The 16,539-nt window shown below is 42.4% G+C and overlaps 1 protein-coding gene across 1 annotated transcript; it reads left to right on the forward strand.

Moving 5' to 3' along the window:
- Window positions 1-2,747: 2,747 nt before the first annotated feature.
- LOC138292228 (aquaporin-5-like) lies at window positions 2,748-12,441 on the forward strand. The gene is made up of 4 exons (XM_069230671.1): window positions 2,748-3,246; window positions 3,722-3,886; window positions 7,140-7,220; window positions 10,859-12,441. The coding sequence occupies exons 1-4, from the start codon at window positions 2,767-2,769 to the stop codon at window positions 11,075-11,077; spliced, it is 945 nt and encodes a 314-aa protein (XP_069086772.1). The 5' UTR covers window positions 2,748-2,766; the 3' UTR covers window positions 11,078-12,441.
- Window positions 12,442-16,539: the final 4,098 nt, after the last annotated feature.

The following is a 16,539-nucleotide window of genomic DNA, read 5'->3' on the forward strand; positions in this document are numbered from 1 at the left end:
CAGAAATGCACAGGTTTGGTAGGTTTCCCTAGGTGCCGGCTGAGCTAGAGGCCAAAATCTACAGGTAGGCACTTCGCAAAAAACACCTCTGTTTTTTTCCAAAATTTAGGATGTGTCCACGTTGCGCTTTGGGGTGTTTCCTGTCGCCGGCGCTAGGCCTACCCACGCAAGTGAGGTATCATTTTTATCGGGAGACTTGGGGGAACGCTGGGTGGAAGGAAATTTGTAGCTCCTCTCAGATTCCAGAACTTTCTGCCACAGAAATGTTAGGAACATGTGTTTTTTTAGCCAAATTTTGAGGTTTGCAAAGGATTCTGGGTAACAGAACCTGGTCCGAGCCCCGCAAGTCACCCCTCCTTGGATTCCCCTAGGTCTCTAGTTTTCAGAAATGCACAGGTTTGGTAGGTTTCCCTAGGTGCCGGCTGAGCTAGAGGCCAAAATCTACAGGTAGGCACTTCGCAAAAAACACCTCCGTTTTTTTCCAAAATTTAGGATGTGTCCACGTTGCGCTTTGGGGTGTTTCCTGTCGCCGGCGCTAGGCCTACCCACACAAGTGAGGTATCATTTTTATCGGTAGACTTGGGGGAACATAGATTAGCAAAACAAGTGCTATTGCCCCTTGTCTTTCTCTACATTTTTTCCTTCCAAATATAGGAGAGTGTGTAAAAAAGACATCTATTTGAGAAATTCCCTATAATTCACATGCTTGTATGGTCACCCCGGAATTCAGAGATGTGCAAATAACCACTGCTCCTCAGCACCTTATTTTGTGCCCTTTTTGGAAATGCAAAGGTTTTCTTGATAGCAATTTTTTACTCTTTATATTTCAGCAAATGAATTGCTGTATACCCGGTATAGAATGAAAACGCACTGCAGGGTGCAGCTCATTTATTGGCTCTGGGTTCCTCGGGTTCTTGATGAACCTACAAGCCCTATATATCCCCGCAACCAGAGGAGTCCACCAGACGTAACGGTATATTGCTTTCCATAATCTGACATTGCAGGGAAAAGTTACAGAGTAAAACGTAGAGAAAAATTGATGTTTTTTTCACCTCAATTTCAATATTTTTCTCTTTCAGCTGTTATTTTCTGTAGGAAACCCTTGTAGGATCTACACAAATGACCCCTTGCTGAATTCAGAATTTTCTCTACTTTTCAGAAATGGTTAGGTTTCTGGGATCCAGCATTGGTTTCATGCCCATTCCTGTCACTGACTGGAAGGAGGCTGAAAGCACAAAAAATTGCAAAAATGGGGTATGCCCCAGTAAAATGCCAAAATTGTGTTGAAAAATTGGGTTTTCTGATTCAAGTCTGCCTGTTCCTGAAAGCTAGGAAGCTGCTGAGTTTAGCACTACAAACCCTTTGTTGATGCCATTTTCAGGGGGAACTCCACAAGCCTTCATCTGCAGCCACTTTTTCCATTTTTTTAAAAAAAAACGAAATTTTCACTGTATTTTGGCCAATTTCTTGGCCTCCTTCAAGGGAACCCACAAAGTCTGGGTACCTCTAGAATCCCTAGGATGTTGGAAAAAAAGGACGCAAATTTGGCTTGGTTAGCTTATGTGGACAAAAAGTTATGAGGGCCTAAGCGCGAACTGCCCCAAATAGGCAAAAAAAGGCCTGGCACAGGAGGGGGAAAAGGCCTGGCAGCGAAGTGGTTAAAGGAAACTTGGCAACACCTCTAACATCACCAGGGTCAAAAATAATTGTGATGTCACTTCCTGTGATGTCATCAACAGCTGAACGTTTGGATGGCATCTCTTCTGCTATCCCTGCCATTTTAGTGAATCGATGCCAATGCTTGCGGGGGCAACACAAAATTGCACAGCACCACACCAACACCCTTGCAACCCTTAATAAATCTAGGCCGTTTAATTTTTCACAGTACTAAGGTCGCAAAGGCTCCAGATTTATTGAAACACAAAACTGCATATGAGAACCTAGGACTCTGACACCAAGGCGAATTTTCCTGAGCACTGCAGCTTCTTGTATCCCACAATCAACCAACCCACGTGCAATTAATTTATCGTATATCTTTTTTTGTTTACTTTTTATCAATGTACGCTTCCTTTTATCACCTCTTACTGCCCCTCTTTCTAGTCTGCCCCGAGTGCTGCGAGAAGCACAAGTTAACGGGCTCGTATGCCCTGAGCACTTAACAAGCCCAGTAGTATAACAGGTGGTGGGATCAACCAGTATGGCATTACAATCATAAAAATATATATAAAATCAACAGGAAGTGCAAAACAACAATAAACGATATCACATGTATTAATTAAAGTAACCGCTAATATAACTACATTTTACATGGGATCTAAAGCTTGCTGGGAATAGTGCAGAATAAACAGCTCCAAATTCATAAATGAAGAGAAAGCAGCACGATTTGCCAAGATATACGTCATGCAACGAATACGATTTCATATGACGTCCCTCTCTGTGCATACCTTGCGCATCCTCCAATACAGTGTGCCCCATACCGTCCAAATATTGTATGAGCAGTACACATACTGGTGTCTCTAAGTCCGATATTGACCCCTCCCTCTCATTAAATGTCCACACACTATATGAAGTCCAAAATTAAAATAGGTGTTTCCTCGGGGTGTAGACGACTCGAAACGAGCAGCGTGCCCTATGAAGTCACAAGTGTCAAAACTGAAAATACGAGCTTTCCCTTTCACAACAAGGTAGGCCTGGAATCCGCTGGCATTTTTTTAGAGGAAGGAGTTCTCCGTACGTCTTCTCTGGTTAGTGCCACCCCTTTCTGGAATGCTTCCCTGGTTTTCCTGCAGATATATATCCTTGCACTCCTGCTGCAGTACATGGTATCCGACACTGAGACGAAGAACACACGCCTCTTCTAGTTATTCTGCTCCAGCCTTCACCATGAAACGGGAAGTTTGCTCTCTGGCCTTTGCCCGTGCAGTGTTTGCGGAGTTTTTGGCTACCCTAATATTTGTGTTTTTCGGGCTGGGTTCTGCTCTGAAATGGTCGGCAGCGCTCCCGACTATCTTGCAGATTTCTCTGGCCTTCGGTCTGGCCATTGGCACCATGGTTCAAGCTGTGGGGCACATCAGCGGCGCACACATCAACCCAGCTGTGACGGTGGCCTTCTTGGTGGGCTCTCACATCTCGTTCTTGCGGGCGATCTTTTACATTGCTGCCCAGCTGGTGGGGGCAATCACTGGCGCTGGCATCCTTTATGGCGTGGCTCCCACAGCTGTCCGCGGAAACCTAGCTATCAACGCCGTAAGTAACACGCTCTGCTTGTTTACCTTGGAAGTGCCATGGTTAGCTAGTTAGTGCTGTTCACATGGACAGAATGCTTTATAAATCTAAATCTATATATTCCACTCAATTTGGCTATTCTGTTACACACTCCTGTGGCTCGAGACAGAACCTAAATTTCCCAAAAGCTCTGTCTCTCCTTATTTAAAAGTGAGTCAGTAACTCGCGCAGGTGTAGATATTTGGAGCCCCCTAGTGTTTCTCCACGCCTTCATTGCAACCAGAGGGAGAAAGTATAGCATCAGTACTTCAAAGTTTTAAGGCAAGCCTTTCCATTTCGACAGGTTGATTCTGCATTGGCTTGTGAAACAATTTTACAATTGTAGAAAAATTTAGAGCCAGCCAGCCCGACACTGATGGCATTTGTCAAATTCTAAATGTGTGAATGTATAACTAGTTAAACCTAGGATGTCAATCAGTCTTGCCATCTGTTTCAGTTGAACACCAACGCAACCCCTGGACAAGGTTTGGCGATAGAGATCATCTTGACGTTTCAGCTGGTTCTCTGCATTTTTGCCACCACTGACAGCCGCAGAACCGATCACATTGGATCGCCTTCCTTATCCATCGGCCTCTCTGTGACTCTGGGACACCTGCTCGGGGTAAGCCTTTTCCTTGTGTCTCAAAGGACGTTGGCCCGAGTTCAGCAGCAAGAGAAGGATTTGGGTCAGAGTGAAAATGGCTAGTTCAGGATGTTACTTGATAGCTGTGTCTAGAGGAATAATTAGAAAAACTGGACTAACATTTGCATTCAGTGTAGGAATTAAGTAAAAGCAGCGCTGGGTGTCACTACGACGTACTGGGGTCGCAGAGTCCTCCAACAGGAGGTCCTAAGAATAATACGATTAAGAAGTGGAGGGAGTGGGGCACTAAACTACTACAGTATCAATCTCTAATTACAGGAAGAATTAGAGGTATTAAACAAAGTAGGGCTTGGGGTACCCAAACCTCGGTAGTACGTGACATTAAAACAGCAGGATCTATAGGAAGTAGAATGACAGCAAAGGGCTACAGCAGTGGAAATCTTTCCAAGAAGGGTAGTGCTGCTGTGGCTATCTTAGGTGGTTCTAGATGCGCACTCTAAATGAAGCAAGGAACAAAGAATTACCGAGGCTGAGTTCGCTCACCCCATTTTCTGACCCCATCTTCTTTCTCCAGCGATTTCTGATGATAAGGCAGTGAGAGTGATGACTACAGTGAGTTGTTTACTCATACATACCTGCCTTCCAACTGACGACCCTGCAGAAAGTACTATAGATGAACTGAAGGTTACACTGCCAAACAGGAAGCAAAGAGATAATCAGGGGTGTAACACCCTCCAAATAAATGCATTCTTGACTTTGTAGTTGGGCATGGTGCCTTTTGATATAAAACAGGAGAGAGAGAGAGAGAAAGAGATCTGGTGCCTGAATTTCAAAATGTGAAACCAGATAACATAAAATCACTAGCTCTACCCTGCTTGTCCTTATTGTCTCACCCCCCCCCCAGTCTCCCTTTTCTTTATTATCACATATGCGAGTATTTTAAATTCCAGAGCCCAGGAAGTACGCTGTACAAAACCGGTTGTGCTTGATTTAATAGGCTATAATGTTGCTCTATCTATAATAAGAATCTAGGCCATCATTAGGGTTTAAATGAATTCTGTCTTGCCTCTTATTTCACTAATGACATTATCAGAGGAGGGCAAGGCATAAAAGTTTCTAAATTCATGTTTAAAAACTATCGCTTTAAATAAATGTCTGTCTATGCAGTGACATAATCTGATGTACTAAGGTGAAATGCTTCTACATGTTAAAGAAAGGCACCTTTTTTACTTAAGAAGAGTGGGCACCATTTTATTACATTATGTTTGTTGCACAATATACATGCCAAACGTTTTCATGGCTTGGCTCGTGCACGCACTCTTGAAGTCAAGCCTGACCCTTGGCTCTGGCCCGGCTCACTCCATTAATTTGCTGGAGTGTCCACCTTTATTTGTAACTTGGGCTTAGTACATAGAGCTGTCAGCCACCTTTTAAATGATTTGGAAAAGATAACGATGGAACACGCAGCCTTGCCCACACGCACATATTTCACAATTCTACTATCAAGGATTCTCATAGCAGAGACGAAGAAGAGTGTATTTAGTGAAAATACATTTAAAATACATTATCCCAGGGCAGGATATCAGGCTGTTGTGTTGTACCATAGTCGTGAGTTCACAGGAAGAACTACCGGGCTTAGGTGGAACAGAGGGGTGTAGTTTCATGGTGGTGTCTCAGAGATAACAATCCTCCCAAATGCATTTTTCGCTTGGTAGTTGGGCCAGAGTCGGATATGCTAAGTCTGTGTTGCTTTTTCTTGCTGTTCTTATTTCTCTAAGAGCTTTTAACTTGTTCATTTGTTGGAGCAGAAATATATCTATATATCTATATATATATAAATATATATATATATATATATATATATATATAGTGACTGGATTATTAAAGAAATAGTAAAGCTGCACCCACAGAAGTACTCCTTAAATCAGTGAAATCAAACCAACCCGTTAGTTTTTGGAATTCACAAACAGCAATAGTAGATTTGGAAAGTTGTGCTAGTCTCAAGTTTCCAGGCATACTACTGGCAATCAAACACCCAAAAAGCGATGGGATGAATGCTTACAAATAGCCTAACCAGTAGCAATCGCTCAGGATAGCATCCCAACTCATTGCTTTTCGCTCACTGCGCCTCTTTATACAGAGGCCCATCAAATGCAAATCAGTAGTGACCCTATGGCTACAGATCATCCCAAACCTTGATCATCTCATCAATCCACTCTGCAGCCCACTGATTTTTAGTTAGGAGTACCAGTGACACCCCCAAATCTCAATGACTAAGCTATGGCCCTGCAGATTATGCAGGAGCTCACAGCCTGTGTAGTACTCTGCCTGCATGAAGCTTGCCAGGGAAAGATGCTGCACTAACTGCTGCAAGAAAACTAGTCTTAAACTCTTTCTTAAGTCTTTGACTGAATCAAGTTTACTCAGGGGTTGGAGAATGGAGACCAGGGAATGGGACATTGCAGGGTGGTTAAGAGGACAACAGCTAACCAGTGCAACAACAGGGATTAGTTAAAGTGGGAGCACAAACCGGGAAAACACAAGTGTAACGAAAACGTGTCGTGGAAGGGCAACACAGGAGGAAGAAGCAGAATATATTAACTGGGGACAGTGTTGGAGATTAAACAAGGAATCTCACAGTTCCTGTGCTTGATGCCTCTGTAAGAAGGAGAGAGCATGTAAAACATTGCAGCGCATTGACTTCACAGCATTCACTGCTCACACTATTTGCACATCTGTAGGTGTTACAGAACAGTACAGTTCCCACTACTTACAAGTTCTGCTCTTCATGCCTCTGTGAGTGGGGGCTAACATGAAGAATAGTGTAGAGGCGCTGACTGAGCACTGACTGTGACATTCACAGCTGGTGCACTCCATGGCTCTAAATAGAAGTAAGGGTGGAGAACGGTTTTGGGACACCTACTGTACGTCATGTACTGTTCTCACTCTCAACGCCTCTCAGTGGCAGCTAATGTAGCTTTATGACATTCAGAGGCGGCACACTTTATACTAAGATGTGTAGAGAATAGTGCAGGGAGACCAGTCCATAGCATTTACCTCACACAGACTGGATGGGTTCCTCTATGGCTTGCAGGTGCTGTGGAGACTGCTGTTGGTGTACTGACTTCACCTTGGAAGAATTTCCAGTTTCTGCAATATTAGCTTCCCCTGGGGGGGGGCATCAGATGGCATGGTACAAGAGCAAGGAGCTAGCAAAACAGCAATGTCAAGGTAGTTCCTTCGGTTGCGAATAACTGTATTTTTCTTCTAGATCTACTTCACTGGATGCTCAATGAATCCTGCTCGATCCTTCGGCCCCGCAGTGGTCATGAGGAGTTTCAGCCACCACTGGGTAAATCATTTCTGCTTGTTTATCTGTGAATACCGGTGTTCAATATAGGTATTGAGAAAGTTCAATGAGAGCACTACACCTTCGCATGTCAGCAGTAAAGCAAGCGTGGCCTACAAATGTGAATGATGAAAAATCTGCAACATGCTCTCTGGTCCAAAAAGGAGGAGATGTTGTTCTAGGAACTGGGAGATGAGGTGACATGCTGACATAAATAAGGTAGAGGAAAGTGAATCAGAAAAGGTCTTAATGAGGTCAAAGGGGTTTAGCAGCATAGTTATCTAAATCAGCCTGATGAGAGAGAGGCTAGAAAGTTACAATTATGCTGAAAAGGATATGGGTAAGGCAGTCATTTAAAATGCATTGCCTTGCCAACACAAAACCATCAGGGTACCAGTAGTGACATGAAAAGACATTTAGGGGGTCATTACGACCACCGCCGTGCGGCCGCCAATGCGGCCTCACTCACGCGGCCCCCATTATGACATTCCCGCTGAGCCGGCGGGCGCAAACCAAGTTTGCGCCCGCAGGCCCAGCGGGAATGAGGCCGCAACATAGGAGCCGGCTCCTAATGGAGCCGGCGGTGTTGCGGCCGTGCGACGGGTGCAGTTGCACCCGTGGCGCTTTTCACTGTCTGCTATGCAGACAGTGAAAAACTGGCCGGGGCCCTGTTAGGGGGCCCCTACACTGCCCATGCCAGTGGCATGGGCAGTGCAGGGGCCCCCAGGGGCCCCAGGCACCTCTTACCGCCAGCCTCTTCCTGGCGGTGCAAACCGCCAGAAACAGGCTGGCGGTAGGGGGGTCGTAATCCCCAGGGCAGCGCTGCAAGCAGCGCTGCCCTGGTGGATTACATCCGCCGGGGCCATTGTGTCGGTAAACCGCCGGCCCCGGCGGTGTGACCGCGGCGCTACCGCCGCGGTCAAAATACGTCGGGAGGCACCGCCAGCCTGTTGGCGGTGCTCCCGTCGTTTTGGCCCTGCGGTTAAAATACCGCCAGGGTCATAATGACCACCTTAATCTCAATGGCATCAGATGACGAGACATCACACGGTTTGCAAACTTCTGGTGACGTGAAACTGTAAAACGTATATATTTCAAAAATCTTTTTTAAGTATTTGAGGGTGCCGCATCGCAATAATCAGTGACTGGCAAGGATGGAAAACAACCTGCTACTAAAATTAGCTGAAAATAAAAACATTAAGGCCCATTTTTATGTTTTTTTAGCGCCGCATTTGCGCCACTTTTTAACGCATAAGCGGCGCAAACGTACAAAATACAATTGTATTTTGTAAGTTTGCGCCTCTTTTGCGTAAAAAAATGACGCAAATGCGGCTCTAAAAAAGTATAAATATGAGCCTACATTTTTAAAATGTTGCTTGTTAGCACAGTTGATTCTCGGCATCACACCACTAGTATAGAGAAAGCCCTGGACAGCCTTGAAAAATGAAGAGATTTGGTCGATGAGATCTAATGCGACAATAACACACAGGTTATTGCATGCTAACATGACCGATGCTATAAGGCAGTGGTTCTTAACCTTTTGACCTCGGTGGATCCCTACCTAATCAATCATTACTGGAATCCGAGGACCCCCACTAAATCTTTACTGGAAGCAGATGACCCCGGCCTAAGCAAGATTGATGATTTGATCCACGAAACGTCAGGAGCAAGCATTCATCAAACATGCACAAATTAGTAAATACTTTATTAAATACACAAATATACAAAAATCTAAATTTTAACTTTAATAGGAAGGTTGGAGGTTTTCTAAATTCAATTGAGGCTACCCACCATCCATACTATTTCTGCTTAATGCACTGGACTGCTCCCACAAATCAATCTGAGGATAGTAACTTAATTTTTTGCCTCCAATTTAAAATTCTTACACATTCAAAGAATGTTTTTAAATGTTCACTTCTACATTTTGCCTTTTAATTCATATACAGTTTATTAAACTGATAATATTATTTAAGATTCTAAGCAGTCAGGGACCACTTGAGTAGGCATGGCAGACCCCAGGGGTCCTTACACCACAGGTTAAGAACCTCTGCTGTAAGGAACAACAAAATAAATTCTTAGGGTCTGCTCATAGAGGAAAAGATAAATATGTGGATAGAATAATTCTGTGGCATGCAAAGCACGGCACAACTCATTTAACATTAAAAGAAGTGAGGAATGTATGACTAAAAAAGTCACTTTAGTATTGTACAAGCCCTGCCAAGGATGAAACAAGCACTGGCAAAGCCAAAAGGTCTTAACCTATATTACCTTTGGCTTCGCCAGTGTTTTTAGCGATGCTGCAGCGGCTGCTGTTCAGCATGACTAAAAAGGGATGCAATTATGTAGCCACTGCATCATTTTTGCAGCCACTGTGTCATTTTTTAGGTGTGTGCACATAGACTACAGGCACGTGTGTGCCTATAAAAGGACATTTTTTTATCAATCCAGGATGTATCAATAAATATAACACCACGTAGTGAATAAGGTGGAGTGCAGGAGAGAAGCTTATGGGTGGGAGAAAGCAACACAAGGTGGGCGGAAGGATGCACATGGGCAAGAGAGCAACATGGAGGGTGGAGATCAGCACACGAGGGAGACAGCTGGAAAACACTCCCACTCTCATGAAGTACTTAAAAAAAAAAAAAGAAAAAAAGGAGTTCCTTAAAGCAAGCAGAGGAAGCACAGAAGCCATCCAATCAAAGAGATGGCAAAGATTCTATGCTCCATTGAAAGGACAAACATAAAATGGGCGTGCTCATACGAGAAAAAACATCCAATAGAAAGCAAGCAAAAAATAGTGATAGTAAGGCCAAATAATGGTATGCAATGCCTGAGCTGCAAGTCCCTGTATGTTCTTAGTAAGCTTACATTATCTCTTTCAAAAGTAGGCAGCATGTGCTGTCTGATGGGCTCAGACAAAAAGACACTGGTTATGTGGAAAAGATCTGAGAATAGCCTAAAAAGAACTTCAAGAGATGGTGGATGATGCCTTTATTTCTGAGGAAGGTTTTTACCAGAGAGGGGCAGTTTTCTTATAAGAAAAAAGACTATTGAGATGAAATTCACATATGCATATAGTAAATATATATTATGTAGTAAATATATAGATTGGTGAGATGAATATTTAGGAAGTAGCTCAGTCGAAGAACAGAAGATAATAATCAGAGCCTGTAGACTCTGGCAGAGAAGTGTGCTATAGGTGTGTTTTCACTCACCATCCATGAAGGCTGAAAACTATTAACCTTCACAGTCAGACCGTCCACAATAGAGACGCATCCTACTTGCCCTTGAGTTACAGTCTCTGTATGTTAAAACATGCATAAGGAGTTCCTAGTGAAGTTTGACTTTGTTGGGTACTACATGTTTGATGGAAATAGTATGAGGAGCTAAATAAAGCTTTGAAGTGTGGGGCTATACAAAGATGTTTCTAACTTTGTTATCCAGTAAAGAATGAGGTTGCAACAGGGATTTTATGCCTCTTTGGAACACCCCAGGCCAGCGCTCAGATTCTGACAGCTGGTGGAGGGTAGTAGTGAATAAAATAATCATTTGACTTCATTTAGTGAAGATAAAAACCTATTTAAAAACAGAGACATGCAAAAAAAGGTTTGATGCTCATTCACTGTTTATATTTCCTACAGATTTTTTGGGTGGGGCCTTTGATCGGAGGAATCCTGGCATCACTGGTTTACAACTTCATCCTCTTCCCCTATTGCAAGGATCTTGCGGACCGCTTGGCTATTTTGAAAGGAACCTATGAGCCTGAAGAAGAAGCTTGGGAAAACCATCAAGACCCCAAGAGGCAACAAGTTGAACTTTATTCCACCCAAGCTCTGCCCAGGAATACAGAGAAGTTCTAAACAGGTGTCACCAGCTGTCATACAAACGTCAGCTTTCTTTAGTTTGGATTGTGCAGAATGTCCTTGAAAGGCATTCTGGGACTGGAAAGCTGCGGGTCACATGAACAGTCCCATTTCCTTTAAACAGAGTTTCCAGGTTTCGTATAGTGTCAAACACTTGTTCTTTATTATGTGTATTTGTAAATGAATGTCGTGCCAACTGCGAGAAAATTGAGTGACCAACCCAAATAAGTCAGTGGCGTTAAAGGTGAGGTACTAGGAACACCTGAGGCATTGTCAAGCACATGATTATCATAAGGGTGTGGGGAGAGTCCAGGATAAAGTGCATGTATCACTGGGGTTGGAATAAAAATCTATGTACTAAGATCCTGGCTTGAATCCCTAATTGACTGAGTGATTATGGGCAATCAATCCTTTTATGCTCCACTCACTCAGTTTAATGCTGGTAGTTCCTACAGGCTTTTTTGTGGGCTCTATAAAAAGTGTCTGTAGTTTACTGGGCCTCTGCAAAGAACCAATCAGTAACTAGGAACCCATCACTGTGAAGAAACCTACCCCCCAGTGGTATTTCAACACCCCTTGATTTCAAGGAAACCCCAATCTCAGTCATAATCCACTTGGATCCATCATGTGAGGAAGGATGGGATTGCAGCATTTCTCTTAAAAATCTCCATTCTGTGCATGCAGGGGCCCTGTGAGTCTGATGAGACTGCCCTCTATGCCACGATGAATATCCTGGGAGTACATTGTGGGCCAATCCCATATTAAGGCAAGAAGGCAGGACTCTGATGAATGTCCCATCATAGTCTGTGCCCAGATGTGCTCCTTGACCACCATGCAATGCGATTGATAAGAACTCATTCATTCCTACGTCACAGAAAGCACTTTTATATAAACCATTCAACTGTACACAGGGGGCAGGCACACTCTTGTTTTTTGTCTGTTTTCCTTCAACGCGCCCTTTCAAGAACTCATGTTCTGTACTCTACTACTTCGAACGGCTTCTGTTACTGTTACAGACGCTTCCAAATCAAGACATTTCCCTTCGATCTCCCCTTTGACAGACATTAATGATATTTTCTGCTTCAATAATGAATTGACTTGATTTAACCATATTAGATGTAGACTGCACACTACAATCGTAGGGTCTTACACTTTTATCATGTCAGCTAAGACAAAGATGCAATTTGCAAGGACAAGAATATTGAAGAATATATATATGGCAAAAAGCCAGAAAAAATACATGAGGAAAGGTTTTTGAATGGAAACTGTCTACCGAGCAACTGTTCTATAGCATGTACATAATTGCATTGTAATGTATAGTATTTATGGTATTATAAATAAAGAGATTATCACAGATCGTTGCCATTTGAGTCAAAACAATTAAACAAAATGGCCAGGTCCTTGCATTTGTGAGACTCATTTATTGATTAATTTCGCTAGTTTGTATAAAGCTCAGCCTTCACACTGCCTTTCTTCTGAGCACTCTTTGTCTCAAACGATCCCTGATATGGTGGTCATTGTGCTCAATATTGTGAACGAGCAAAGGGTCATCATAAATTGTGCAAGTTTCTTTATCCCATAACTGTCAGACTTTCATAAAAGTAAAAAAAAAGACTTGTGGGCCCATCATTCACCTTTTAGACCAAATCCTACCAGACAGGACAGCTGTCTGGTTGCAAAGACATATTGGGGACATGCCCAAATGTTACCTGGAAATGCAATCCGCTGATTGCTTATGATTGGCTTTGTGTTTTGTCGTACACAGTTGCTTGCCTTCTATTTACCAACTTTATTTATTTTAGCTCTTCCAACTTATGTTTGCCCTCCTCATGGAGCAAAGCACGTTTATCATCTCTGAGTGCCTCCTCCAATTGTTACATCAATGTTGAGTTTCCAGGAGCTTTTTTTTTTTTTCATAAAACACCCCGTCGGGGTGTATGCACTTTCAAGCTGCCTCCCTTGTGTGCTTCTCTTACCACCCCTTGGTCTCCAAGTTGGTTCCTCTCCCACGTTCTGTGGACTGCATTCTACATTATTATCTCTGACCTGAGTACTTCTCCTCCCTCCCTACATGTTGGTTCGTCCTTCACCCACCCCTCACATGTTTCTATCCTACTCTACAACTCCACCTCTCTCACCAGTGTGCTGTACCCCTAACCTCCCTCTCTCCCTCTGTTGTTGCGTTCCCTCCCACCCTTCCTCTGCTGCTGCAGCCACCCTGCCTCTATTGCCACTGTTGCTTAGAGTCCACCCACCCTCCCTTGATTCCCTATATTGCGGTTCTTGCTTTTGCACAACCCACCCTCTCTCTGTTCCATCCATTGCCGCTCACTGGCAAGACATGTTGGCTTTACCAATGTTACTTTTTTATGCAGCCACAATGTCTTCATGCAGGCAGTGGGGAGCCTGCTTTCCAAACTTGGGGCCTGATTTAAGAAAAGTGGTACTGCACACAGTGCAGCGCCACTTTTCTTGCGCCCCTTAGCACCCCCCTAATGCCACCATGTTTGCACCGTATCTTAGATACGGCGCACCATGGTGGTAATTAGGGGAACTCGGGTCAAAATTTTTGATGCTAGGTCAGAGTTTTGCAAGTTTAGCATCAAACATTTTGATGCTAATCCTGCAAAGACCACTGAGGCCGATTGAAAGCAATGGTGTGCCTCCTTTTATTGCCTGCTCTGAGCAGGCATTAAAAGTGCTAAAAAAATGATGGAAAGAAATCGCTTGAGTTTCTATGCGCTATTTTTTCGGCACCCTCTTATGGGGGAACCCCCTTTTGCATGCATTATGCCTGAACAGGCATAATATAGTGCAAAGGGTTACAAAGTGGCTCAATGCATGCATTCTGCCACTTTGTAAATTTGATGCTGCAATTTGGCCTAGTTGGGCCGCATTAGCATCAAACAAAATGACGCTAATGTGGAGCTGAATTTCTGAGGGGAACACCTTTCATACACCTATAGAAAGCTTATGCAAAAGAACATATCAATAAAAGACAAAAACAAGACAATACGACACACTGAGAGACGTCAGCAAAACGACACACCTGGAAAAAGACAATGAAATAAGGTACACCCAAAAAGAACATTTTAATTTATGCCTATAGGCACTCATCAGTAGTCACCTAAGAACAATTGCAACATCTGAACAAAGCACCAATTATATAAAATATATAACATCTGAAAAGGGCATGCCATTTTTCAAGAACACACTTGGCTGCATGTATGCCTGTACTGTAAGGGACTTTGGGGTACACTTAAACTTAGTAAAACTATGGACTTCGTCATAATAAGCACACACCTGGGGAGAATTAATCAAACAACGCCCGGGACACAAGTAGACATGTGGATTGGATATAATTACGTTTATTGAAACATTTGTCTATTAAACTCCAAATATAAGATACATATAAACCAATAAAGAAGCATATAAAACCAAATAAAAATTTCATAAAATTACGAATCATATCTTAATATTTCAAAGTTGCTACTACACTCAATATAAATCAAGGAGGTCCAATAGCAATATCACAATAATTAATAGTTGCTAAAATAGCAATTGGTAACTGGCTTGTCTGAATCCCATATTGCACAAATTAGGGTTTTTAAATATTTTTCTTTAAAGTGAGAAACATTAGAAAATCTATAATTATATGACATAATGTAAATTCAGTGTTAGGACTACATAAACACAGCCCAATGATTCTCTTCAACCAGTATATTAATAATTTCTCTGAGAATCTTGCGTTACAAGCAATCCTCACTTTAATGTTTGGTATATTAACCGGGGCTAAGGTAAACTAAACATGTTGGGATATACATTTTCATTTCCTAAAGATGGTAAAGTAAATACAACTGATGACCAATTTGATAGCATAGTCCGATAGGGAGGCCAATTTAAATGCAGAAAGACTCATAGCTTTCTATCACAGAGAGGCCTTCAACTATTAAACACTACCTCGTGATTCATATTTACCCCTCAAATTGTCCACTACACCGGCAAGAGATCAAGCCCATTCCTCTCACTGTCTAAGGCTTCAACCACACAAAGACCAAACATTTTCAATACTTGCACATTGCAAGAGAGTTTATAAAACATATCTCAAGAGATGCATTCACAACAATTCACCCCAGGAAGTGATCTTTAGTTCTCGGCAGACGGCTTTTATCATTGAACAACTAGGAAGGCCAAGTATACATTTCCAACATGCACTTTCGATTTCTTACCACACCTCATCACTGTCCAAGCCTATAACCGCAGATCTGTAAAGAACCATAGGTGGTATTTTCATTTCCTAGACTTCATCCGAGGAGCAAGCAAACACCCATCAAATCTATGATTAACTTTTGCTAAACTGCCTTTTGAGAGAACTCTAGCCTTTACAGTGCTTGGATGATCTTTCCAGTTTAGAGTTCTATTAAAGAATATGTATACCCAAATACATGTAAGGCCTGACTTCCTCCACTTTAAAATTACTTAGATACCATGAATATCTCTTGATATTTTTCACCAAAGATCATCATTTTAACTTTCACAATGTAAGTCATAAAATTGGCTTTACAATAGTCAGTTTCCGGTCACTTGCATAAAGTAAACAGGGCATATCTATTTCTTCCATTTTGAATTAAATTGAATAGAAATTAAATTTATATAGCGCTTATTACCCCATATGAGGCGCTGACACACTTTACAATGAGGTGCATGTTATCCTGCAGCCCTAAGTTAGTGGTCAGTGCATTGGTTATTGGAGTTAGTCTTGCATGCTAAAGGAAACCATTTCATACATTAGTTTGTTTGGGGTACATTGGTGACTTAGATTTGAATGTTACAGGAGAGTATGTAAGAAACAAATGATTTAAAAAATGCTCGAAGACAGGCTTGATATTTAAGAGTATTTTAAATATAGAAGAGGCATATAAGGTAAGTAGAGATGCATTCAAAATAAAGGAGAGAAATAGTAATTCAATGTCGTGAAGGATTTTAAGGAATATAACAGGTAGTTCTTTTTGTGGCAGCATACAATCTGTGGATGTAAACCTGTGTAAAGAAACTGTTTTAAATTCTGCTCTAAAGGAAAGTGGCTTTCTAAAGACATGGCAGATACCGCTATGCAAAATGCAAGCCCAATGCTATCTCAAACCACTTTACCAGCAACCGTAAAGAAGTGCAAAATTGAACATCCCACTGCCCTTAATTCCAATTCGACAACTCCACTATCACCCCACTGTATGCAATGCAAGCAATACTTCCAAATCTATTGCCTACTACAGCAGGACATTCAATACCATAAAGTACTGCTACAGTTTCTGCCAGTCATTTTACACCATACATGGATTCCACACATAAATATAAACATCTTTTGCATAACGCCCACCAACCTCAAATATCACAAGGCAGCTGATAAACATGTTGCAGCAATCAAAATTCAGTGCATGTTTAAGTGACCTATTCAATAA

This window comes from Pleurodeles waltl, chromosome 4_2, assembly GCF_031143425.1.
Source record: "Pleurodeles waltl isolate 20211129_DDA chromosome 4_2, aPleWal1.hap1.20221129, whole genome shotgun sequence".
In the NCBI taxonomy this organism is placed as follows: domain Eukaryota; kingdom Metazoa; phylum Chordata; class Amphibia; order Caudata; family Salamandridae; genus Pleurodeles; species Pleurodeles waltl.